Source organism: Saccopteryx bilineata, chromosome 1 (assembly GCF_036850765.1).
Source record: "Saccopteryx bilineata isolate mSacBil1 chromosome 1, mSacBil1_pri_phased_curated, whole genome shotgun sequence".
Taxonomy (NCBI): domain Eukaryota; kingdom Metazoa; phylum Chordata; class Mammalia; order Chiroptera; family Emballonuridae; genus Saccopteryx; species Saccopteryx bilineata.
In genome coordinates, this window is record NC_089490.1 from 149,860,682 (window position 1) to 149,884,294 (window position 23,613).

Here is a 23,613-nt window from a genome sequence, read left to right on the forward strand (position 1 = left end):
CGGCTCTTGGATGCCCCCAGCTGGACCTCAGCGCCCAATCCAGGTCCAAGAGGTGAGGTCCCGGTTCTCCCTGTACGTGTGTCTATTTGTGCCTAAAAGTAAGGTCACTATCCCACGGGTGGGCTCTTTTCTGTGCTTCCAGGTATGCAGGATCTAACTGGGTATATCTAAGAGGGAACAGGACTGTGTGCACAAGTGGAGTCATCTGTCAAGCGAGGGCCGATCTGCCCCAGGTGTGGGGATATCTCTGGAGGGGTGCAGAGAACACAATCTCTGTTCCCAGTTGATGGAAGTTATCAATCCCCAACTGGAAAGGGACATGGCCTGTGACCCTGGGTTTGAGGAGCAGCTGTCTTTGGGTATGTGCAGGGTCAAGGAGAGGCAAATACCCAGGAGGCTGGTCAGTGACCTTTATTTCGTGATTCTGAGGCCGGCGCAGCCGCCTGGGGATATTTACTCTGGGTGCCAATGGCCAGCTCCGCTCCCTTGTCCGGGCCACGCTCAAGCCCTGAAGGGGCCCCAACAGCCACTGGCTGGACCCAGAGGAGTGGGAGCTCCGCAGGGGTCCGGAGGTGCCAGGTGGGCATGAGGGTGAATCTAGGACCTTCGAAAGCGACTTCGCCTCTTGCTGTGAGATTCGATTAACTTCTGGGAACGGATCTTGAGTTCTGCGCGTGTCACCACGTCGTTGTCTTCGTCCTCGGTCTCCTCTTCGTCTGCAGGATGGTATGTGTGTGTGTGTGTGTGTGGAAGATAAAGGGATACAGGTTCCCATGCCTGCCTCAGATTTCCCTGCCCAACCTTTTACACCCCACTCCACCTTGGCCCTTAGTCCTGCCTCAGACCACCTCCCACCAGCTCCCTTTGCTCTGCAGGGGCCCAGGCTTACGCCCGCCCTTTTTTCCTGCCGGTACTAACCGAAGAACTTGTCCTTGGGACCCGCAAGGGGCAGGGTGATGCGGGTGTTGTACCTGGGCAGCTTTCCCTCTAGGCTGGAGTAGAACTGGGAAGGAGGCAAGCGCGAGAGAAAACTGTGGGCGCGGCAGGGGCTTCAGGGAAGTCCTTTCCACCCGATCCGAGATTTACCCTGATTTCATACAGGTCCTCTACCCACTCCTCCAGTTTACGTTTTCTCGGGCCCAGCCGCGTCATTTGTTATTAGTTTGCATCCTGATGCTCAGTCCCACCTCGTTTCCTCCCAGGCCCACCCCTGGTCTCTGGGTTCCCGCCCCTTTTGAGGCCCCACCCCTGACCTTTCCAACCCTGCTCTCAGGCCTCAGAAGATGGTCAGGATTCTGGAAGATCACGATTTTCGCCCCTTCTCCTTCCCCCAGCCCCCTTCCTGAGTGGGTACCTCACGATCCGCGATGTGGCGGAGCAAGTCCGGCACGTTGTGGCTCTGGAGTTGCGCCTGCAGCTTCAGCAGCTTTCCCTCCACAATGCCCAGCAGGTTTGGCAGATAGTCACCTGCCTTGGGACCCAACTCTTTCCCAGAGAGACCGGCCTCCTGCGGCTGGAGTAGGAACCGGGTCAGCAGTGGGGGGTGGGGCCTCCGGCAGGTCCCACCCAAGGGTGTGGCTTTTACTCTTAGGGCTTTGAAGGTGAGGGGCTACCCACAGGGGTGGTGCTATTCTCTGTGGGGTGGGGCCTCCGCAGTCTAGGGCCATGACTGTGAGGACAGAGCTTCCTAGGGAGATAGATGTCTTTTTTGGGAAGGAGAGGTTAACAATATGAGAGAAGCCACTGTGGGGAAGACTTGAAGAAAATGGTACTTTGTTGTGGGCAGACCAGGGCTTTTCCTGTCTCAGGCTGCTCAGGGATTGGAGAGGGGACTCTGAGGTTTTGGGCTGGTGGGCAGGGTGGGACTTTCCTCTGGGGGCAGGACTTGGGGCAGCAGAGTCTCTGAAGTCCTGGGCCACTTAAGGAGTAAGTGGGTACCCCGAGGAACATGGGGCAGGGACTCCCCTTGTAGGCAGGTGTGATGTACTGGACAGGCAGGGCATGGGGTGGATTCCGTCAGGTGGACTATGGGCAGAAACCCCACCTGAAGGGCTACACTGCCTCTTAAGTCCTGGGAGTTTCTGAGTGGGGCTTCCTCACGGACCTGGCTGCCCACTGTGACGTGGTTCAGTTTGCTGGCTAGGTGCTCCAGGCCCTCCTTCACCATTTGCATTGCCAGTGCAGCCTGCTCCAGCTGGGTCTGGGCCTCAGCCTTCCGCTGTTCCTCTGTCTTGAGGCTGCCCTCCAACTGTGCCTGGAGCTTCTGTTCCCTGCAGGGAGCAGGGAGGCAGCTGTGGGAGTGCACCCCCCCCCCCCCCCCCCCCCCGCAGGCCTCACCCAGAGGCAGATTAAGGTCGGTTATGGCCCGGCGCAGAAGAAAATACTGGGCCCCTTACATTAGAAAAAAATGTGAAGTTGGGGTTTTGCAGGGCCTTTCAGAAGTCGGGGCCCAGGGTGCACGCCCGGTGTGTCCGCCTTTAAGTCCGCCTCTGGCCTTACCTCACCAGCATGGCCTCCCCGGAATACTTGAGTTCTTCCAGCTCCTGCTGCAACTGCTGCTTCTCTTGCTTTAGCCTCAGCAGCATCTGCTCATTCTTGTTCTTGAGCACCTCTAACTGTGTGAAGGTGTCTCCCTGCGCCAGGAACCTCCGTACCACCGCCTGGGGCCCGCCCAACCCCAGTTAGAACCGGGGTCTGGGCAGGCCTGGGTATCACCCTCCTCCTTAACCCCCGGAATGAAGCACAGATACAGTGATGTAGGATCAGGGCATTAGGGGTGGGCAGCCTCAGACTAATAATTTTTGCTGGGTCCTTCCCTTTCTATATCAGGAATTTGAACCAGCCCCAAAGAGTACAGGGCAGGGTAGTAGTGACCATAGCCACTTTCCATAGTCAAGGTGCCAGCAACATTCTGGGGGCAAACCTTGCCCAATGCTGTGAGAAAATACTGGTTAACAGTGGGAGCAATCCACCCACCAGGCTAATTTCTGAAAAGGCAACTGGCCACCATGCCTCAGGTGAGGCCCCAGGTCCAAGTCCTGGAACTCCTCAGCCGTCATCCCCTGGGGGATGAAGAGTGGTTGGAGAATGCCCCAGGAGAGAAACCAGACTGGGGTTAGTGTTTGCCAGCAGGAATCATAGGATCTCAAAACATTTCAAAAAATAAATTGAAAAGAAAGGGCCCCAGGGCAGGGATTTGGCTTGCCTGGGGTCTAGAGTGGCACCAGGCAGTTTGCTGGCCCTAGACCATGTTACAGGTGATGTGGACACAGGAGAGGAGAGACAAAACCAGTTCTCACAGAGCCTACATGCCCAAAGAAGTCAGTGTCACTGGTGCACCAACTGGACGAATGAAGACACTCCCTATCACTCAAGTTTGTGAATGGGTGAAAACATCGTGGCAGTCAGTGAAGAATGAAACCGTGGTATGGTCATTCAAAAAATGTGGCATTAGCAATGCCTTAGATGGCACTGAAGATGGTATCATATATGAAAATTGCAAAGTAAGTGATACCAGTGATTGTGAACAACTGAGCTTCTTAAATTCTGACACTAGCGATGATGAATTCCTGGGGTTCCCGGACAACTAGAAGAGTATTTGAACACTAAAGTCTCTTCTCATTTGTTAATAACAGTGCTAATGGTTGTTAATACTGCTGTAGAGTTTACACTGTTGAAATATTATTGTGTTATATTTTATTAAATATTTTAACACACAATTTGGTTCAGAATATTATTTATTTTCTTCCTTAAAACCCTAGGCGCGTCTTATGGTCAGGTGTGTTATAAGAGCAAGCAGTGGAGAGGGAATGGTGGTGAGTACTGACAGCTTGCATGGGTTTTATTGTAAGGGGCAACTGATAAATGGTACCCCAGAAATGGTAGCTGGAGAAGAAAGGGCTGTCTTTTTTTTTTTTTTTTTTTTTTTTTACAGAGACAGAGAGTGAGTCAGAGAGAGGGATAGATAGGGACAGACAGGAACGGAGAGAGATGAAAAGCATCAGTCATCAGTTTTTCGTTGTGAAACCTTAGTTGTTCATTGATTGCTTTCTCATATGTGCCTTGACCGCGGGCCTTCAGCAGATCGAGTAACCCCTTGTTGAGCCAGCAACCTTGGGTCCAAGCTGGTGAGCTTTGCTCAAACCAGATGAGCCCACGCTCAAGCTGGCGACCTCAGGGTCTCGAACCTGGGTGCTCCGTATCCCAGTCCAATGCTCTATCCACTGCGCCACCGCCTGGTCAGGTGGAAGGGCTGTCCCTTAAGAGAGCAGGTTTGTGTGCTGAGGAGTTGATCTAGGGTGCAGAGGGCTATGGGCAGTACTCACATGCATTTCGGCCACACCAGTGGCATCCTTGACCTTGCTGAAGAGCACCTCCATCTGGTACATGCTCCAGTGCAGCTGCAGCTCCTGCTCCTTGGCCCGCTGGCTGTCCTGGATGGTTTCATCGGACTGCAGCATCACATGATCACGCTGAGTCTGCTCCAGGTTGAGGTCAGGTCCAGGGTCAGGTTGCGGACAAGGGCTTAGGACAGAGGCCAGGACAGGGGTCAGGGAGTGGGTGGTGCCCAGTCTGGGGAGTTAGGGTAAAGGCTTGGGCCAGGTAAAGGCAACCAAGCAGAGGTCAGGAGTGCAGGACAGAACCTTGGTCCTGGAACCCATGGGTGCACCCACCTTGCGTTCCATGCGTTCATTCTGCAGTTTCCTCTCCTCTGCAAGTTTCTTGCACTCAATTATGTAGTGCTCGCGTTTCTTGCGTTCCCAGAACACGGTCTCCTCCAGATACTGCAACTGATTCTGGAGGGTGGGTAAGAGAACAGCAGGGCAGGCTTTCATCTACCATGGCTCAGGGTCGGGCCATGGGCCCAACTGGGCCAGGCCACAGGGGTCCTGGGACATTGATGGGAGGTGCTCTGGGCCAGAGGTTCATATTCTGGGGCCAGGAGACCATGGCATCTGGAAAGGACACCCAGGGATACGTGAGTTGGCACCTTGGCGATGTCCCGGGCGTTGAGTGCCTCCTGGTTCACCACATGCAGTTCCTCCAGCTCGTGTTTTGTCTTCACCACCTCAGCCTCCATGAAATCCAGACGGTTCTCCAAGTGAAGACTTTCTTCCTGGGGAATGAGGAGTAGGGCTAGCCTGTGACCACTGCCCTTGCCCAGGCTGGCCCTCCCACTTGCCTCCTCATCCCCAGCTGTTCTGGTCCCTACCTGTAGATAGGCCTTTAGCTTCAGGTATACATTGGTGATGTGTTCTGCCTCCTCTGTTTTCATCCGGGCCTTCTCCAGACGGTTCTCCAGGTTCCGCAAGGTCTAAAGGGAAGCAAGGCTGGGCTGAGTCCCCACCCCCATTAATTCCTCCTCCCCCAAGATCAAGTGCCCCCCTTTCCCCTGCCCACATCCAACCCGTCCACATCACACTGGCCCCACCTTAGCCACCTCAGTGTTGCTATCTTGAGCCTCTGCTATCTCCAGCTCACGCAGGCTGTGCTGCAGCTGGAGCTCCTCCAGCCACTTTTGCTGCAACCTCGCCTGGTGCAGCAGGGCATTTCGCTGTTTCACCTTCTCACTCAGCTGGTGGTCCAGGTGCTCCAGGGCCTGCTGGAGTGAAGGGAGTGAGAGCAGGGGCCTGAACCTCCCTAACCCTTCGGAGCTTCCTTTGCCCATCTTTTGGTTCTCGTCTCGCTTGTCTATGAGCAGCACCTAACCCGTTGCCCTCCTTCCACAGATTTTCTAATTTGATGGCTTCCAAAAGCCCATCCCCTATTTTTCCACCCACCTCCCTGTTTGCCCCTTCATTTCATTTTCCTTTAGAGAGACAGCCCCAGACACTTCTACCCTATGTTTATAATCCAACCCCATCATGTTCTCCTATCCAGTTCCAGGTTTTTTTTTGTTTTTTTGGGGTTTTTTTTTTACAGAGACAGAAAGAGAGACAGAGAGAGGGATAGATAGGGACAGACAGACAGGAACGGAGAAAGATGAGAAGCATCAGTCATCAGTTTTTTCGTTGCGCGTTGCAACACCTTAGTTGTTCATTGATTGCTTTCTCATATGTGCCCTGACCGTGGGCCTTCAGCAGACCGAGTAACCCCCCTGCTTGAGCCAGTAACTCTGGGCTCAAGCTGGTGAGCTCTTTTTTTTTTTTTTTTTGCTCAAACCAGATGAGCCTGTGCTCAAGCCGGCGACCTCGGGGTCTCAAACCTGGGTCCTCCGCATCCCAGTCCAGCGCTCTATCCACTGCACCACTGCCTGGTCAGGCCAGTTCCAGGGTTTTAAAGGTCACCTATACACTGAAGACACCGAAATTTAGCCCTCCCCTGAACTACATGCTCATTATCCATATCTACACTGCCTCCTGGATGTGTCCACAGGCACCTCAAACTGCAAATCCCGTTGCAGCCAAATGGCACACTTGATCTTTTCCCAAACCTGCCCTTCTCAAATCTTCCCCATCTCAGCTGCCTGACTTATGGTGGTGCAGTGGACAGAGCTTCAACCTGGGATGCTGAGGTCTCAGGTTTGAAACTCTGAGGTCACAGGCTTGAGTGCAGACTCACCAGCTTGAGCATGGGTTGCTAGCTTGAATGTGGGATCATTGACATGAACCCAAAGTCATTGGCTTGAGCCCAAGATCACTGGGTTGAACAAGGGGTCACTGGGTTGGCTTAACACCCGGTCAAGGCACATATGAGAAGCAATCAGTGAACAACTACAGTGGTCCTGAGTGGTTGGCTCAGTGGTAGAGCATCAGCCCAGTGTGTGGATGTTCCAGGTTTGATTCCTGGTCAGGACACAAAGGAAAAGTGACCATCTGCTTCTCCAACCCTCCTGTTCCCCTTCTCTCTCTCTCTCTTCTTCTCCAGCAGCCATGGCTCTATTGGTTCGAGTGCATTGGCCCCAGGCACTGAGGGGCTCTATGAAGCCTCTGCCTCAGGTGCTAAAATAAAGCTCGGTTGCAAGCATGGCCCAGATGGGCAGAGTATTGGCCCCAGATGGGGAGTTGCCAGGTGGATCTTGGTCGGGGTACATATAGGAGTCTGTTTCTCTATCTCCTCTCCTCTCAGTTGGAAAAGAAAAAGAAAAAAAAACAGCTGAAGTTCCACACTACAAGTTAATGGTTCTCATCTCTCTCCCTTTCTGTCTCTTTCTTTCTCTCTCAAAAATAAAAAATAAAAAATAAATCTTCCCCTCTTAGCTTATGGCAGCTCTATCATTCCAAATGCTCAGGTCCAAAACCTTGGTGTCACCCTCACCTCTTTTTCTTTCCCACTTATGTTCATTTTGTTAGCAATTCTCTATTCTATATCTAAGGTTCTCTCAGAGAGCTCTATTTCCATCTTTCATCCTAGTGTATCTAACACCATCTTTCACCAAAATGACCTCCTCCTGGCTTCCACTCTTGCTTTCTCACAGTCCATTTTCTACTTCCCTGAGTCTTAGTATATACAATTTGCACTCTTCATCATGGCCACCAGGCCTGATGTGAGATTCGGCCCCTGGTGACTTCCCTGACCTCACCTCCTATCAAGCCCCCCTCACTCACTCCATCTAGCCACACTGGCCTCCCCATAGTCTCTAACACTTTGTAGTTGTTCCTACCACAAGGACTTTGCATTTGCTATACCCTCTGCCTGGAGTGTTTTTCCCCAGGTCATTTCCTACCTGGTTCATTCTCAGCTCAAATATCAGGTCTTAAAGAAAGGGGTCTTTGCTGACCCCTCCCCCCAATTAAAGTGCAATACTCCTGTCCCAGTAGGGACTTGGTCTGTTTTTTTTTCAATGCATGATTACCAACACCTAATACCATGCCAGGTACATGGTCAGTGTGTGATAAAAATTGACTGAATAAATGAGTGGCGGCTGGTATGGAGAAAAGACGAGAGAGAAAGGGGAAAGAGGTAGGGAGTCCAGTGGGGAGGAGAGCCAGACTAGAAATAAAGGGAGATGGACAGTGGAGTGGGGATGGGGCAAACCTGTCCTGTCCTGTTCTTCAGGTATGGCTTCTCTGACTTCCATTCTCGAATCACTGCCTGGACCACTTTCTCATCTCCCTGTAAGAAGAGAAGCCCAGTTGCCTGACCTGTGGTGGCGCAGTGGATGGAGCGTCGACCTGGAAATGCTGAGGTTGCCAGTTCGAAACCCTGGGCTTGCCTGGTCAGGGCACATATGGGAGTTGATGCTTCCAGCTCCTCCCCCCTGTCTCTCTCTCCTCTCTGTCTCTCTGTCTCTCTCTCCTCTCTAAAATGAATAAAAAAAAAAAAAAAAAAAAAAAAAAAAAGAAGAGAAGCCCAGGCACCACTTACTCAGGCCACCTCTACTTGAGGCAATGCCTTACCCTGGGAATGCTGGCCCTGCCTCCTGGATTGTCTTCACCCACTTCCGTACTTTTACCTGTAGCAGGTCTGTCAGCTGTAGTTGCAGCGCCCTGGTCTCCTCCTGTAGCTGGTTGATGACTTCTTGATTTTTCTTGATGTTCCACTGGGTGCTCTCATAAAAGGCCTTCTGGTCACCCTCTGGGGTCATGTGATGTGGGTAAGACAAGCAGAGTGTCAAGGGGAGAGGAACTTCCTAGAATAATGATCTTTTTGTAATCATCAATTTAATATTATGATTACTTCACTTGAGCATTTATTATATGTTGGATGCTGGACTAAAAACATTCCAAGTATAAAATACCATATGCTAATAGGTGCATATCCATATCATACCCACTTATAGATGAGAAGACTGAGGCTCAGGCTTATTAGATTGTTCAAGGTCACAATCAGTCTGACTCCTGACCTTTAACCACTATGCATAATTATCCCCTAACAATAGTTAGACAATAATAACAATAATGGTTTACACCAAGATTTTCCAACCTTGGCATAATTGACACTTGGGATGTACAATTATTTACTATGGTAGGCTGTTCTGTGCATTGTTGGATGTTTAGCAGCATCCCTGGCCTCCACACATTAGAAGCCAGTAGCACCCTGCTCCCCCCCCAATGACATGACAACCAAAAATGTCTCCAGACTTTGCCAAATGTCCCCTGGAGAGTGAATGGCCCTCTTCCATTGAGAACCACTGGTTACAATTTATAATGTGTTATTATGTGCCAGGCACTGCACTAAGCATCTAACACATTTCAACTACCTATGGGGTTGTACTGTTATCCCCATTTTACAGATGAAGAAACTGAGAGCAACTGGGTTACTCTTAGTCCCCCAAGGTCAAACCATTAGTATATGCAGAGCCAGGATTTTAACCCAGAAAATCTGTCTCTAGGACCTGTTTTTCACCAAACCATGTATGATAGAAGAGTTGAAATTATACAAAAAGTATGAAATACATACCTGACCAGGTAGGTGGTGGCACAGTGGATAGAGCATCGACCTGGGACGCTGAGGACCCAGGTTCAAAACTCCAAAGGTCACCAGCTTGAGTGCAGGCTCAGAAGCTTGTGTGTGGGATCACAGATGTGACCCCATGGTCACTGGCTTGAGCACAAAAGTCACTGGCTTGAAGCCCCCCCATCATCAAGGTACGTATGAGAAGCAATCAATGAACAACTAGTGTGCCACAACTATGAGTTAATACTTCTCATCTCTCTCCCTTCCTCTGTCTGTTTCTTTCTGTCTCTCACTAAAAACAAACAACAACAACAATAAAATATATATGTATGAAATACAGTCCAGTTGGCCCTGAGTCCAGGGAAAGTTTTATGAGATGAGAAAAACCATGAACAAATATGAGTTTTTGCCTCCAGAACTGACCGCCTGAATGACTGTTAGATGAATACCCTTGTCACACCATTCCTTGTCAGAGGGCTGGGTAGGTACTGTTGACTCCTGACCATTTTATGCCCTTTGGAGCCATCTTACCTAATAGCTGTATCTTCCTTTGTAACTCAGCAATCTGAGTTTGTACAGCAGACTTCCCTCCGCTGGCATAGATGGGTCCCTTCTTGGAATGGAGTGGGGGCCAGGCCTGTGCCGCAGCTTTGCCTCTGGAGGGGTGGTGTTTGTCCTGAGCCTGACTGCCTTTGGCCTTGGAAGAGGTAGAAAGCTGGTCCTGAGAAGGCAGGGCGTTGGCGGAGGCCGCCCAGCACAGGGGAGACGTCATGATTGGGTTGGGTGGGGCCCAAGGCCCTTGGGGGTTAAAGGGGCGACTAGAACTCGCCGCTGTCCGGGATCCGTCAGTTCGGGTTCCCCTGGCTCTGGAAACGTACTTTCCGACCGTTTGGTAGGGCCTCGCAGCATCTCCCAATTGCTAGGTAACCTCTTCCCCTCCTCCTTTCTGCGCTCCCATGGAAACCGCCCGCGTTCTGCACCACTGCTCTCATAGGCTGATGCTGCGGTAGAGGGGCGGTCCCAACAGGAGGCGGAGCATAGCCGCGCAGCCGGATTGTCGGAGAGGGTAGTTTGGGGTCACGTGTTTATTTTGTTTTGTTTCTCCGCCTCCTCTCACCCCAAACCCACCCGGAGTTCGCGGGCGTTTTTCAGGAACTTTCTTTTGCGAATGGAGAACCCGCCACTCCCAAGATGGAGGCACCCTGAGCCGCCATTAACCGCGAATCTTCAGAACTACAAGTCTTCGCGGTCCTAGCCAAGATGGCTGTGTAAGTTCCGGCATCTTCCGTTCGCCACTCCTAACATGGCGTTTATGAGCCTCCAGTCTAATGCAAAGCGTAGTGCCAAAAGTGACGCATGCCGCACACTTCCGCCTTTTTTTTTTTTCTGCCGGAAGAACAGTTGGCTGCTGGGCTAGGGGGGCGCGGTGGATATTGACCTTTGCCCCTGCCTCGTGTAGGTGATGAACTAGCGGGTGGGAGGGCACCCAAATTTCCTATTGGGGTAGCCTGAGCGTGTGCGTCGGGAGAAGGGAAGGCTGCTAACCCCTTCGGCCCATTGGCAGGAATTGGATAGCTCACCGCCAGCCCCCCCCCCCGCCCCCGCCGTAAGGAGCGGAGGTGTTTGAGATTCCCACCATTATTAGGAGCAAAATGAGACACTCCTCCACTGGGCAGGCTTGGAGAGATATCTTCCCGATATCTTCCCCCGTAGCCCTCATTGCCTGAAACCGATGGAGGAATCCAATTGGCTGGAGGAAGAGGTGCTTTGCTTTGGCTGGAAGTAGCTCTCTGCCATTCACGAACCGCCCCTTTCTTGCAGCGTTGGAGCACAACGCATCTTCCCGCAGTCTGTTTCTTCCCACAGAACCGGTTTCCGGCCTCCGAGTTTCCGGCGAGATGTTACTGTTTCTGCTGCTGCTCCCCATGTGCTGGGCCGTGGAGGTCAAGCGGCCCCGGGGCGTCCCCCTTACCAGTGAGTCTGTCTCTGGACGTGGGTGGTCGAGTGTGGAAGGGGTGGACTTTGGGTCCTCGGCTAGGCGTTTACAGCCTTTGGCGTCAGTTTAACCGCCTCTTGGGTAGGGAATGTGGCAGTGCTCAGCCAGTGGGTGGAAGCACAAGTGCCATTAGGTTGAGAGGGCCTCTTCCTGCCCTGAGCTGAGTCTCTTGCCCATCTCCCCAGACCATCACTTCTACGATGAGTCCAAGCCTTTCACTTGCCTGGATGGCTCGGCAACCATCCCTTTTGATCAGGTCAATGATGACTACTGTGACTGCAAGGATGGCTCGGATGAGCCAGGTGAGTTTTCTATTCATTCATTCATTCATTCATTCATCCTACATTCACTGAGCACCTAGTGAATGCCAGGTCCCGTTTAGTGACTGTGACCCAGTCCTGTTTGCTGTTGATTGAATGGGAGAAGCAGGCACAGAAGCTAGTGGTCTTTGGTTTGGTAAGAAGAGCCACAGGTGCTATTGGGAGTCCAGCGAAGCCCCCATCCAGCCCGGAGATCAGGAGGTGAGGTCTCAGCTGCCTCCTGAAATGTCTGCAAATGGAGAGGCCAGCATGTGCAAGCACCCAGAGGTGGGTGAGAAGGTGGAGCCTAAGTGCAGATAGAGACAGAAGTGAAGGAGAGGGAGGAAATTCTTGGTACTGTTCTGAGTGCCTTGATGAGGAGACTCAAGAGGGAGCATTGGAGAGTTTTGTTTCAGGCCCTGAGTGTGCAGCCTTATCTTTTTCACTTTTTCAGCAGTGGTTATTTTATTTTTCTGGTGCTCTCTGTGTGCATGGGTGTCAGGGGTTCTGTCTGGGAAGATGTGATGGGCCACATCCGTGAGCACACTCTGAAAACTCTCCCTTCCTTCTTCCTTACAGGCACGGCTGCCTGTCCTAACGGCAGCTTCCACTGCACCAACACTGGCTACAAACCCCTGTACATCTCCTCTAGATGGGTCAATGATGGAGTTTGTGGTAAATGAGAAGCCCTTGGGGTTGGGGAAAGAGGTAGTGGAAGAAGGGAGGAGACACTGCAGGGTCTGATGGTGCTCCCGCCTCTGCCTTCAGACTGCTGTGATGGAATGGACGAATACAACAGTGGGATCGTCTGTGAGAACACTTGCAAGTAAGTAGATGCTACCCACCCCACAGGACCTCCTTGCCTTGTCGCGCCTGTTGAATCCAGTCCCCCCCTTTTCTGTTTTTGAGTATTGAGCACTCATATGTGCCAAGTGCCTGTGAAGCTTCCTCACCAGTTTTCCCTCTTGCCAGGAAACCGTGCAGTCGTTTGTCTGTTTGACAGGTGAAGCTTAAGTTTAGACAGGAGAATGATTTCCTCAGGGTCATGTAGGTAGGAGATAGCAGAGCTGGGACTTGAACCCAGGTCAGTCTGATTGAGACTCCATGCTTTTAATTGCTATACTGTGGAGCGGGACCTGAAAACTGAAATGCCCAGAGGCAGGTGATCTAAAGGGCAGAAGCAGGCTGAGTGTAAGGTATTAGGGAGTGGTGAAGGTTGGTCTGAAGGGATAGCTGCCCTTGACTCTTACATCAGTTGGTGACAGGGCCTGATTTGTTTTTCTATTGAACTGAAAGTCCTGATATTTAAGTAAAGGCTCCTGATTGAAGATCTTTTACTTAAGTAGAGGGTTGGTCACGCATAACATTCTTACTAGCCAGATTGTCCAGGTGTCTAAGGCTCTGTGCTTTTTTCTTCTTTCTCTCTCTCTTGGGATCCAGTTCCAGCCCGATATCCCAGCATCCCCAACTCCGCCTGATCCCGTGGGTGCCTGAACTCTGCCCACTGTCTTTCCTCCAAAGGACAGGGATGCAGGGCTCTGAGGCCAGGAGAGCCTGGGGAGGTGGCGGAGGAGGGTTTGCTTCTTATTTTTTTCAATGTAGGGGTGGCAGGTGGGCTTGAGCACTTTTGGAAGAGGCAGATCTAGTGGGTCCTAAGTGCTTCCTGGTGATGCCTGTGTGTCCCCTTATGCCAGAGAGAAGGGACGCAAGGAGAGAGAGACATTGCAGCAGATGGCAGAGGTTACACGCGAGGGGTTCCGCCTAAAGAAGATCCTTATTGAGGACTGGAAGAAGGCCCGGGAGGAGAAGCAGGTGAGGGCCCATGAGGCTGACCCAGGACAGTCTGGGCTGCGTGGGCTGGAGACACGGGCTGGCAAGGCCAGGTTGACATCTCCCTATGAGTGGTGTCCTAGGTCTGCAACTTGGTTTACTCATTTGTCCATTTGGTATTTACGTAGGTGTTGGTTAAGTTGTTACCAGGTGGACAGCGGATAGCACCGCTGTGGACTGGAGCTTTAGGTGGCATGCTGAAGTGGGCTGAGGGGAGCTCTGCTGCCTCCAGAACAGGAGGGACGCTTCTCTGCATCATGGTCTGCTTCTGTCATCTATAAGATGGGACTGATGATTCTGTGATTGGGGAGGACTCAAAATCATGTCAGTCAGCAGCAGCTGGGTTAATTTAATAGGTTGGGTGCGTTGGGGGCTGGAAGAGGATATACCTCCAGCTGTGTCTTCCTCTCCTCTCTGCCACCGTCTTGGCTATTTGCGGGTCAGTGTCCTCAGGGCTGCTCCTCAGCTCCTGTTCAACCCACTGAGCAAGGATTCCAGCTCTGCTCAGGGATAGTTCCAGGTCTTTCTCTCCCATCCCCATGGCCTGGCTAGTGAGGTCCCTCTCAAATTCATGGGGTACTGAGGCCCCTCCCGAGTTTGGAGGCAATGAGCTCATTCCTGAGTTCAGGGGATAGAGGGGAGCCATTTGGTAAGGGTGTCTCCAACCGACCTTTGCCCTCCTGGGGAGTAGGGAGGATCCTATCGCAGGCTGGGCTGAGGTGTCAGCCAAGGTTTGGGGAGGAAAGTGATCCTGTGGGTGCTTCAGGCTAAGACCCTACAGCTTGGGATCCCATTCCTAGTCTGGAGCCCTCCCAGCACACTCATTTCTTGAAATATCCACAGGAGCTCAGGTTATGCTGTGCACTGGGTATAAGGCTGGAAGCACACCAGGAACGCCTCAAGGGTGCATTGCCTGGTGGGAGGGACAGAGAGACAAAATGAAGCCCAGGGTTGCTGGGTATAGACTCTTGTCCCACCAGTCTTGGGGGTAGGAAGCAGGGAAGGCTTCATGGAGGATGAGGCCTCTAAGCTGAAATTTGTAGGGTAGTTCAGAGGTAGCCAGGTAGAATATTCCAGACAAAAGGAAAGCATGTGTGAAGAACTGGAGACAGAGAGCATTTGGGGGTCTGAATGTTGTTAGGGCAGTTGGATCCCAGAGTTTAAGATAGCAGTGGGGCAAATGGATCTGGAGAGGCAGCAGGGGCCTGGTCACACGGGGCCTCGGGCCTACTTTATGGTGTTAGGGTTTCTCTTCAGTGGGCTGCAGGGGGGACCCAGGGAGGTGTGAATTTTGGAAAGATCCTGCAATTGCCCTGTGGAGTAGAGGCCGGGAGGTGGCAGGCCATGAGAGAGAAGGTAGCACAGAAGGAGAGCTGGCTCCTTGCCTTCTGCCCATCCAGCAAAAGCTCACTGAGCTACAGGCTGGAAAGAAGTCCCTGGAGGACCAGGTGGAGATGCTGCGGATGGTGAAAGAGGAGGCCGAGAAGCCAGAGAAGGAGGCCAAAGACCGGCACCAGAAGCTGTGGGAAGGTATGTCACAGGGTGATCCTGGGCTTAGAACACTTGCTCATCTATTAGTTTGGTTTTTTTGCTTTTGTGATCATAGTGCCTCAGTTCCCAATGTAACTAGTTATTTTCAACTGTGTGTTGGTCATTGTATTTTATAGTCATTTATGGGAATAATTTGCAGCCTTGGATGAGAGGTGCTTTTCTAGATAGGAGGGTCTTTTCTTTTTGCTAGTTGTGTGGGAACATTACCATTTGGGGGTCCCCAAACCCAGGTCCAGGCTGGATCTGAGGTCAGTGCAGGCTGGGTGATTTTTAGTCCAGCCTCTTGCCCCCTGAGAAGATAGGCTCTCTGGGTCATTGTGTATTTACTTGGGGGTGGGGGGTGTCTGGTATTATGCTCTGTACCTTGGATTTTGTTTTTAAATTTTTCTCTTTTATTGATTTTAGAGAGGGGGGGAAGGGGGGCTAGAGAGTGTAGAGAGTGAGAGAGACATCAGCTTGTTGTTCCACCCATTCATGCATTTACGTATTCATTAATTGATTATATGTGCCCTGACTGCGGATTGAACCGCAGCCTTGGTGCATTGGGAAGATTCTATAACCAACTGAGCTACCTGGGTAGGGTCCCACCTTGGACTTTGATTTCCATCTCTTTTGCCCTACGAGTTCTTATCAAAACAAACATCCAGATTTGCCAGGATTGGCCAGTTCTTTAGGGCAAAATCAACCTCTGCATTGCTTACTTTCCCATGTGTGTCTTTGCTCTGGCAATTTCTACTGCCTTGGTTGCTTGGTTGGCTCAGTGGTAGAGTGTTGGCCTGGCGTGCAGAAGTCCCGGGTTCGATTCCCGGCCAGGGCACACAGGAGAAGCGCCCATCTGCTTCTCCACCCCTCCCCCTCTCCTTCCTCTCTGTCTCTCTCTTCCCCTCCCGCAGCGAGGCTCCACTGGAGCAAAGATGGCCCGGGCGCTGGGGATGGCTCCTTGGCCTCTGCCCCAGGCGCTAGAGTGGCTCTGGTCGCAACAGAGCGACGCCCCGGAGGGGCAGAGCATCACCCCTGGTGGGCGTGCCGGGTGGATCCCCGTCGAGCGCATGCGGGAGTCTGTCTGACTGTTTCTCCCTGTTTCTAGCTTCAGAAAAATACAAAAAAAAAAAGATGATTTTTAATGACGTGTTCAGCATTTTCTTGCCATTGGCAGGTCATACTACCATTATGGGAAATTGGCATTTGTTCTCATTCTGCTCCATGGGGACACACCATGGAAGCAGAATAGAAGGGGGAAGTGTGACAGAAACACCTCAGACTAGTTGAAGGACAAAACATTTCTGGAAGGATTTGGATGTGTGATTCCAGCTATTTTATATGACTGGTAACCAGGAACTAGGCAGGCTCCTCTGAGGCCACACTGCTGTTGTCCTCATCTCTCTGGGCATCTGCTGCATCGCTCCTTCCCTCTTTCTCTGCCCTGATTTCTCATAATCAATAATTCAGTAGTTTATTCAACAAATATTTGCTGAGTGCCTGCTATGTGCCAGGCACAGCCACAGGCCAGCAGTACAGCATTGAGCAAGATGGAGAAAGCCCCTGCCTACAGAGGGAGTAGGTGCAAAGGCCCTGATTCACCAGCATTTCTAGTCTTTAGGAGCAGCAAGGCAGGCCCCGGCCAGCTGACTCAGTGGATAGAGCGTTGGCTTGGCATATGGACGTCACAGGTTCAGTTCCTGGTCAAGGCACACAAGAGAAATGACCATCTGCTACTCTCCCCCTCCCCCTCCCCCTCCTCTCCCTCTTCTCTCACATCCAGTGGTTCATTTGGTTTGAGCATTGGCTCTGGACACTGAGGATAGCTAGGTTGTTCTGAGCAGGTCAGCCTCAGGTGCTGAAAGGAGCTCGGATGATTCGAACATCAGCCCAGATAGGGGTTGCTGGGTGGATCCTGGTTGGGGTGTATGTGGGAGTCTGTCTCACTGTCTCCCTTCCTGTCACTTTAAAAAAAAAAAGAAGCAGCAAGGTAGCCCTGTGACAGGAGGGAGTAGAGTTGGGGAGAGACAAGAGTAAGGACTGATGGGCACACTGTACAAGGCTTTAGGGACCCTAGGGAGGACTTAGGCTTTTATCCCAAGTGAGGTGGGAGCCATAGAGGTTTCTGAGCAGAGGAGGAACAGGAGCTAGAAAGCCAGGAAAGAGCTGACTAAAGAGTCTTCGTGTCCAGAATCCCAGCCACTCCTTGAGTGGAAGCACCTGCAGAGACCCCCTCCCTTCTCCCAGTGGAGGTCATTTGCACCGTCATGCTCTGGCTTTCTGTGTTCTGCTCCTTGGAGATCCTTGGCTTTCAGTTATCTCCTCTCTTTCCTGGGTGGTCTTTCTTGGCTGTCACCTTCCTTCTACTTAGAAATACACTCTCAATTCTGCTGCCCAAACAGCTGTTCCCAAACATGGCTTTGCCCTCCAAAGCTGTGAAGCCAGATAGCCTCTTTCTCTCTGTCCTGATTGAACTTGGTGTCCTTTACTCTTTGTCCTGGTTTTTGAGGCCTGGATTTCCTGTCCTTAAGTCTGTGAACTTTTTCTCTGCTTCCTTCATGGAAACCACTGCTTCACAACAATGGATTGTATTTTTTTGTTGTTTTATGACCAACAAAGAGGGATAGGAGAGACAGATAGGGACAGACAGGAAGGGAGAGAGATGAGAAGCATCAGTTCTTTGTTGTGACACCTTAGTTGTTCATTGATTGCTTTCTCATATGTGCCTTGACTGAGGGGTTACAGCTGAGCCAGTGACCCCTTGCTCAAGCCAGCGACCTTGGGGCTCAAGCCAGTGACCATGGGGTTATGTCTATGATCCCACACTCAAGCCAGCAACCCCACACTCAAACTGGTGAGCCCGTGCTCAAGCCTGTGACCTCAGGGTTTCAAACCTGGGTCCTCCAAATCCCAGTCCAGCACTCTATCCATTGTGCCATCACTTGGTCAAGCAGATTTTTTTTCTTGGCAGCCCACAATCATCTCTTCCTGCTCAGTGGGCTCAAGACCCTGGTGCCTCTTCTGGGCTGAGACCCTGATCTCTGGCTGCTTCTCTCTCTGGTTCCCTACTCACAGATCCAGCCGTACCTGAATGTAACTGCCCCTAGGTGTCCAACAGGGATTCCAGACTCACCAAGTCACCTGCTTGCTTGGCCTAGTCTCTATTCTCCGACCTTCTTGTTGGAGAGTGAGGCTGGTGGGGTTCTTGGGTTTCTTCTTGTGGGGGCCTCCCAGACATGGCAAACCTAAGGCATGGTCCCCCTACAAACCCCTCACATGGTCTTTTTCAGCCCCCACTTATTCAGATCAGAATCCCAGGGGCTATCCTCCACTGCCCCTACAGTGACCTGACTCAGGGCCCCAGTGCCCAGCATACGGCCAGGCACACAGTAGGCTGTGTGGGGTGTTGGGGAGGGCAGATTTCAGGGTGGAGGGAGTCAGCGGGGAGAGTGGAGGGTGACAGAGGTGGCCCCTCCACAGAGCAGCAGGCCGCCTCCAAGGCTGAACGGGAGCAGGAGCTGGCGGCCAGTGCCTTCCAGGAGCTGGATGACAACATGGACGGGGTGTGAGTGTGCCTGTGCTGCCCACCCTGCCCTGAACCGGGGCTCCTCCCACCTGCCTTTAGAAGCCTGCCAGCCCCTACCTCCTTGCCATAGGGCCTGAGCTAGTCCCTAGCCCTCTCTGAATGAACCTTTACTTGTGTAAAATGGGTTTGGAATAGGAAGGTGGTGTTGTAGGGGCTTAAGAAAGGGATAGGCAGCAAGGGACTGGGTGGCTGGGACCTATTCTTCCCAGGGGTAGGGGCTGGAGGGGGGTCCCAGCCCTAGAGCTCACCTCCCAACTCCCTGCTGCTCATCCCGTCTGTTTCTGCCTGTACCTCTGCAGGGTCTCAGTGGCTGAGCTGCAGACTCACCTGGAGCTGGACACTGATGGGGACGGGGTGCTATCAGAAGGGGAAGCCCAGGTACCCAACCCTGCCCCTTGGCCTGGGACTTCTAGAGGGGATTGCCCCAGGTGACTTCAGAGCCAAGGAGTAGGGGACAGGCTGGCTGTGGACTGCTCTCATGGAAAGCTCCCCCCTGGCCCCAGTCCAGGGCTACTGGGGCACTTGGCTTCACCTGAGTGAACCAGGAGGCTGCCACCCAGCGTCACTTCTCCTTGCCCTTTGGAACCTGGTGGGGTCACATGGGTACCACAGAGCGTCTGGTCAGGACAGAGCCAGGGTTTCCACTCACATGCCCCCACTGGCCCGACGAGTGTGTGAACCCAATTTATAGTCCTTACATTCGTGCTTGGGCTCTCTTTGTAGCCTGGACTGCCCCTCCATCCCTCTGTCCATTGCTATCCCGATTGGTTCCCTCCTGTCCTTCTGAGGGCCTGGTGATCTCTGGTGCTGGTGCTCTGGCTCTTTCCCTCTCCTCACTCTCGTCTCTCCAGGAGACACTCCCCATCCCCTTGCTGAGGCATTTCTCTTCCCACCGGCCTGTGCTGCCCCCTTCTGGCTGCTGCACCTCGTTCATCCTGGCCTGCATGGCTTTGCCAGCCAGCTAGCCTGCACCTGGCACTGCAGCCTGAGGCTCCGTTTACAAGTGGCTGGGGCACAGGAGGGGCACCTGAAGGTCCCCATCCTGATACTACTCTGACACACGCACACAGACCCTGCTTGGGGAAGACACGCAGGTGGACCCTACCTCCTTCCATGATCGTGTCTGGACTGCCATCAAGGACAAGTACCGGTCTGAGGTCAATGGGGGAAGGGATAGGATGTGGTCCTGCCCCCTGCCCCCACCCTTTCTGCCCCTGGTCCCCTGATGCCTCCCAAAGGAACTTCCTCCCATTCTGATACCAGGCCACCTTGGCCAACAGAGCCACTCCAGACCTCCCCCCCCACCGCCCCTTGGAGGCACTGAGGCCACCCCTGAGGTGATGATGTGAGCATGGACCCAGCCCCATGGCAGTGGAGAGCATGCCCCAAGTCCATAGCACTGAGCACCTTGTACACCTGCCAGGTGTTGCCCACCCCTCCAGCATCTGTACCTGACCTGACGGAGCCCAAGGAGGAGCAGCCTCCGGTGCCCTCACAGCCCATGGAAGAGGAGGAGGAGGAGGAGGAGGAGGAGGAAGGGGAGACAGAGGAGGAAGAAGAAGAGGAGGAAGAGGATTTCCAGGTGCTGGGGGAGCAGCCCAAGGTGTGTGCATGGGGGAGAAAGGGATGTGTAGACTAGGGGCAGGGCCACTTGCTGATTTTGCTCCTTCTCCAGGAGACCCCGCCACCATTCACGCCCCCCCAGCCAGCCTACCCCACCAAGGAGGACAAAATGCCACCCTATGATGAGCAGACACAGACCTTCATTGACGGTGAATGCTCACTGGGGCTGGGAGAGAGGAGACCCTGCTCATGCTCCCCCCCCCCCCCCCCCCCGCCATTGCCTGTACTTGTAGGCACCCAAGAATCAGGTCCTGCCTGCTCCCCGGGTATCTGGGGCCTAGGGAGGCCAGTACAGCCCCTGCCAGCCCCAGGCACCTTTCTGCCTCCTCACTGGCGGCTGCTTGTTTATGTCACCCTTATGGGCAGGAAGCCAGTGTCCCTGATCCCTTGGGAGCCTGGGCAGTGGGGTGGGCCTGTGGTTGATGAGACCCACAGGGCCTTCCTGGGTATAGTCCTACCCAGAGCAGACCTGGCGGCAGGGAAGTAGGTGTGTCTGGGTACTCCTTTCCCCTCTTCCCAGATTTGGGTAGAGGTACCTATGACCTTGTCCCCTGCTCTGTCCCCCACCAGCCGCCCAGGAGGCCCGCAACAAGTTTGAGGAGGCTGAACGGTCCTTGAAAGACATGGAAGAGTCCATCAGGTATGGGAGAACGGGTATGGCCAGAGCAGAGTGGAGCTTCCACCCGCCCCACAGCTGGGCTCCCCAGAGGTGGTAGTAATAGGGAGTTGCTGAGGCAACTGCTGCTCCTAAGGCTCAAGGCTGGCAGTGACTCTTGAGAGGAGGGTCCCCAGGCGGTATGGAGCTGGAGCCCAGCCCCCAAGTAGTCCTGCATTAATCACGAGGACTTCCAGCGTTGGCCTGAGTCAATCTGTGGCACCCCAGCTGCCCTTCACCACTTGGCCTTCCCTTACAGGAACCTAGAGCAGGAGATTTCCTTTGATTTTGGCCCCAACGGGGAGTTTGCCTACCTGTACAGCCAGTGCTACGAGCTCACCACCAACGAGTGCGTTCCCTCCCTTCCCACCCTTCCCACCACCCTGAGGGCGGGCAGGCGGGTGGGTGAGTGGGCAGGCACACGGGTGAACTTGGAGGATCTGAGCCTGAGCAGGGTGACAGGGGAGTGAAGGGGGCAGCCTTAGGAGTGCTCAGTGGAGTTTTGAGGGCCTGGTGCGTACCACCCCTCCGTGTCAGGGAGGCTGGGGTCCTGTGTCTTCCCCACTCACCAGCCCCGTCCTATGACAGGTACATCTATCGGCTCTGTCCCTTCAAGCTTGTCTCACAGAAACCCAAGCTCGGCGGCTCTGCCACCAGTCTCGGGTGAGTGGGCATAGGCTGAGCCCCCTTCCCCTTGGCACCCCCAAGCCTCCAGGCAGCTCACCTGCTCACCTTCAGCACTCCACTCTCCTGCAGTACCTGGGGCTCATGGGCGGGCCCTGAACATGACAAGTTCAGCACCATGAAGTACGAACAGGGCACTGGCTGCTGGCAGGGCCCCAACCGCTCCACCACTGTGAGTGGGAAATGGGGTAGGAGGTGGTGTGGGGGGAATCTAGGCCTGGCTGAGCCCACCTGAGCCCCCAGCTGTCCATGCACCCTCCCCAGGTGCGCCTGCTGTGTGGGAAGGAGACGGTGGTGACCAGCACCACAGAGCCTAGTCGCTGTGAGTACTTCATGGAGTTGATGACACCTGCTGCCTGCCCAGAGCCACCCCCTGAGCCACCTACAGACAGTGACCATGATGAGCTCTAGCCCTGCCTAGCAAAGGTAGTCAGGGAAAGGGGTATCTGCCCGCCTGGACTTGGGGTGCAGTAGTGTCTAGGGAAAACATGTAGGTTGGCACCACCTCTCTCATCACTTGTGTCCCTTTGTCTCTTTCTTGTTGGGTCTTTCTCTGGCTCCAGAACCTCAAGACATGGCACCTCCAGTGGTGCCGCCTACCTGTCTGTGGACAAAGGCCTGCCTCTTCTAAGTTTCCTAGCCCTCCCTATAGGCAGGAACCATTGAGGGGCCTCCTCCCCTGTTCTTGGGGACCAGGCGGTCCAGAGTCATTTTCTTAGCCCTCGGTGGCCCCCAAATATGGACTAAAGGAGTACACCCTCCCCAGGTCCCCAGCCTGGTGGCTCCCTGCCCACCCACCCTATACCACCTTGCCCCCTGCTCAGGGCATCTGCCTCCCTGCTGGTGGGGACAGTGAATTGACTGTGATCTTGAAACAATAAATGATATCCCCAGCCCATCTGTGTCTGTCTTGCTTTGCTTGGGCTAGGGGTGGGCCTAGGGCAGACTGCAGGGGCAGCAGTTGTCTGAAGGGCCTGGGCTGGCCTTCTCTGTCAGCAGGCTGGCTTCACAGATGAGGCTTCATCAGAGACTGAGTCACGTGTGAGATGATTAAAACCTGAAATGTGCACAGACAGCAAAGTTGGACACCAAGGGACAGACAGCCCATGAGCTATGTCCATCTGGATTTCCCCCTGAGCTGGTCTCACCCACTCTCAGTCTCATCTCTGTTGTGGGTAGGCCAACGAGCTTGAAATGAGACTCAGGCCCAGAGAGGGACAGCATTTGAGCAAGGCCACACAGATGGAATCAACAACACACTCCAGTGCTCCCCACCCACTGGTGCACAGACACCCAACCAAGGCCATAAGATTCTGAACTTTTATTTTCTGGCATGAAAAGTACAAATAATTAAACAATTCCATGTAAAAGTCTGTTACTGCGGCCAGGCCTATAATCTGGTAATAAATAGTCTAAACGCAACACAAAGTGTTCTTGTTGGGTTTTTTTTGTCTTTTACTTTTTTTTTTTTTTTGCAGTTCTTTATCATCAACATATGGACTCTGTCATGATGTGAAACCTTCCAAATAAATATCAGGATGAAGGGAGGGCTTTGAGGGGCTGATCCCCCTCCCCATGGGCCCTACCCCCCAGGGACATGGAAGACCCAGGTCCCCTCCCCTGGGCTGGCCTCCTAGTGGGAGGTGTGGCTGGCTGGACTGAGTTCTGTGTTTTAGAAAAAGAAGTGCCTTCCCAGTCTTGGGGTAGCAGAGGCCTAGGCCTTAGTGGGGGTGGGGGGTGGGGAAGTACCCTCTCCAGAACCCAGCCCCCCCAGGGTGAGGGACAAACCCAGCCCTTATTGCTCACAGATGCCCCCGGCACGCTGCCCACGTGTGCACACGTGTCCTCGCGTGCAAGGAGGGCAAAGGGGAGAAAGCCCCAAGAAACAGAGGGAGAGGGAGGGACCCGCTGGGGGGCCTGCCCTGCTGGAGGGGAGCGGGGAGATCGGGAGGACTTAAAAACCACAAGAATAGGTTCGTGTATCAAGAACAAGCTAGGGTTTTCACCAGCTAAATAAGACTGAAAAAATTCTCAAGACGAGCAAAAATAATCCCACTGAGACCCAGAGGTT

The 23,613-nt window shown here is 53.3% G+C and overlaps 2 protein-coding genes across 12 annotated transcripts; one reads left to right on the forward strand and one right to left on the reverse strand.

The window, feature by feature from the left end:
- Positions 1-381: 381 nt before the first annotated feature.
- On the reverse strand, positions 382-10,356 carry ODAD3 (outer dynein arm docking complex subunit 3). Of its 4 annotated transcripts, none has more exons than XM_066273900.1 (13): positions 9,871-10,356; positions 8,396-8,517; positions 7,978-8,055; positions 5,432-5,599; positions 5,213-5,314; positions 4,991-5,116; positions 4,674-4,796; positions 4,326-4,478; positions 2,500-2,660; positions 2,105-2,270; positions 1,355-1,513; positions 919-1,003; positions 382-716 (listed from the first exon to the last, which is right to left on the reverse strand). In XM_066273900.1, exons 1-13 carry the CDS (start codon positions 10,109-10,111, stop codon positions 598-600), a joined length of 1,803 nt encoding a protein of 600 aa, XP_066129997.1. In that variant the 5' UTR covers positions 10,112-10,356; the 3' UTR covers positions 382-597. The 4 variants fall into 4 exon arrangements, with proteins under 4 accessions (XP_066129997.1, XP_066129992.1, XP_066130016.1 ...); XM_066273895.1 differs by having other exon boundaries at positions 5,432-5,602; positions 9,871-10,353; XM_066273919.1 differs by lacking the exon at positions 7,978-8,055.
- Positions 10,357-10,405: 49 nt separating this feature from the next.
- On the forward strand, positions 10,406-22,441 carry PRKCSH (PRKCSH beta subunit of glucosidase II). 8 transcript variants are annotated; one of them, XM_066273945.1, is made up of 18 exons: positions 10,406-10,607; positions 11,189-11,313; positions 11,521-11,637; positions 12,214-12,309; positions 12,403-12,460; positions 13,329-13,446; positions 14,865-14,994; positions 18,475-18,559; positions 18,880-18,958; positions 19,651-19,737; positions 20,004-20,162; positions 20,256-20,352; positions 20,774-20,843; positions 21,118-21,207; positions 21,447-21,521; positions 21,615-21,714; positions 21,807-21,968; positions 22,106-22,441. In XM_066273945.1, the coding sequence occupies exons 1-17, from the start codon at positions 10,600-10,602 to the stop codon at positions 21,951-21,953; spliced, it is 1,641 nt and encodes a 546-aa protein (XP_066130042.1). In that variant the 5' UTR covers positions 10,406-10,599; the 3' UTR covers positions 21,954-21,968; positions 22,106-22,441. The 8 variants fall into 8 exon arrangements, with proteins under 8 accessions (XP_066130042.1, XP_066130065.1, XP_066130031.1 ...); XM_066273968.1 differs by having other exon boundaries at positions 10,408-10,607; positions 11,161-11,313; positions 20,004-20,183; XM_066273934.1 differs by having other exon boundaries at positions 10,408-10,607; positions 20,004-20,183.
- The last annotated feature ends 1,172 nt before the right edge of the window (positions 22,442-23,613 follow it).

Coding starts and splice junctions, on each gene's coding strand:
- ODAD3 (XM_066273895.1), bottom strand. CDS start 10,111: ATGACGTCTCCCCTGTGCTGGGCGGCCTCCGCCAACGCCCTGCCTTCT. Junction 5,603..7,977: donor TGAAGAACAGGACAGGACAG/GTTTGCCCCATC, acceptor CCTTCACTCCAG/CAGGCCCTGGAGCACCTGGA. Junction 1,514..2,104: donor ACGTCACAGTGGGCAGCCAG/GTCCGTGAGGAA, acceptor TTCCTACTCCAG/CCGCAGGAGGCCGGTCTCTC.
- PRKCSH (XM_066273934.1), top strand. Junction 12,310..12,402: donor GGTCAATGATGGAGTTTGTG/GTAAATGAGAAG, acceptor CTCTGCCTTCAG/ACTGCTGTGATGGAATGGAC. Junction 14,995..18,474: donor GCACCAGAAGCTGTGGGAAG/GTATGTCACAGG, acceptor GCCCCTCCACAG/AGCAGCAGGCCGCCTCCAAG.